The 910-nt window shown below is 49.3% G+C and overlaps 1 protein-coding gene across 2 annotated transcripts in view; it reads right to left on the bottom strand.

Annotated features, from left to right (window-relative positions):
• LOC102251412 (epididymal secretory glutathione peroxidase) overlaps nt 1–593 on the bottom strand; it is a 17,109-nt gene extending 16,516 nt beyond the window's left edge. For both annotated transcript variants that reach the window (XM_005886394.1, XM_014533437.1), the window contains exon 1: nt 507–593. In XM_005886394.1, coding sequence (XP_005886456.1) covers nt 507–593 — 87 coding nt within the window. The remainder of the gene's footprint in view (nt 1–506) is intronic.
• Between the last annotated feature and the right edge of the window lie 317 nt (nt 594–910).

Genomic DNA, 910 nt, shown 5'->3' with positions numbered 1-910 from the left:
GCCCTGCTCTGAGCCCGACCAGGGGCTGCACCTAGGGATTGGGCCTGCCCTCTGCCACCTGGGAGCAGGCCTAAGCCAGCAGGTCGTTATCTCCCGAGGGGTCCCAGACTGCGAGAGGGCACAGGCCAGGCTGAGGGACCCCCCCTTCTCCCCCGAGTGCACAAATTTTTGTGCACCGGGCCTCTAGTATATATATATAATTCTTTTTGGTTAATCCTCACCCAGGATTTTTCCCATTCATTTTTAGAGAGAGTAGATAGGAGGGGGAGAGACTGATATGAGAGAGATACCTTAATTGGTTGCCTCCTGCCAGGCAACCAGGGCCAGGGATTGAGCTTGCAACTGAGGTACGTGCCCTTGACGGAACTGAACCTGGGACCCTTCAGTCCACAGGTCAACACTCTTACCGCTGAGCAAAACTGGCCAGGGTGATAAAGATAAATTTTTAAAAAAGAAGAAGCATTTCCCATTAAAACACTGCCCTGTTTTTTCTGGAAGTCACTCACCTTCATCTTCTCCAGCTTGGGATTTGTCTGCACAAAGCCAGCTAGGAGAAGGGGGAAAAGATAGGAGGCCCTTAACTGTGCAGTCATTATTAGTGACTGTAGACCACTAGTCTGAGAGTCTGAGCTCTTATGCATCTCAGCAGCCTTTTGATATCCTGGCAGGGAAGAGCCCAAGCCTGCACAGGCCAATAGCAGTGTGGCAAGTATTTTTGGGGTGTGAGTGGGACACAAGAATGTAGAATTTAAACCACATCCTTACCTACACACACCCACATGAGCACTCAAAGCTCAGCAGTGCGATGAGGACCTGAGACTCATAAATCCTGGCAGACTTATGAAAGGGTGATGGCAAGTACTCATGGCCCTTAAAGGTTATTATCTCTTTTTACTGAGTGAATAGTTTT

This window comes from Myotis brandtii, unplaced genomic scaffold (assembly GCF_000412655.1).
Source record: "Myotis brandtii unplaced genomic scaffold, ASM41265v1 scaffold980, whole genome shotgun sequence".
Classification (NCBI taxonomy): Eukaryota; Metazoa; Chordata; class Mammalia; order Chiroptera; family Vespertilionidae; genus Myotis; species Myotis brandtii.
Note: the sequence above shows the minus strand (reverse complement) of the source record. Positions and strands in the feature narration are given on the sequence as shown.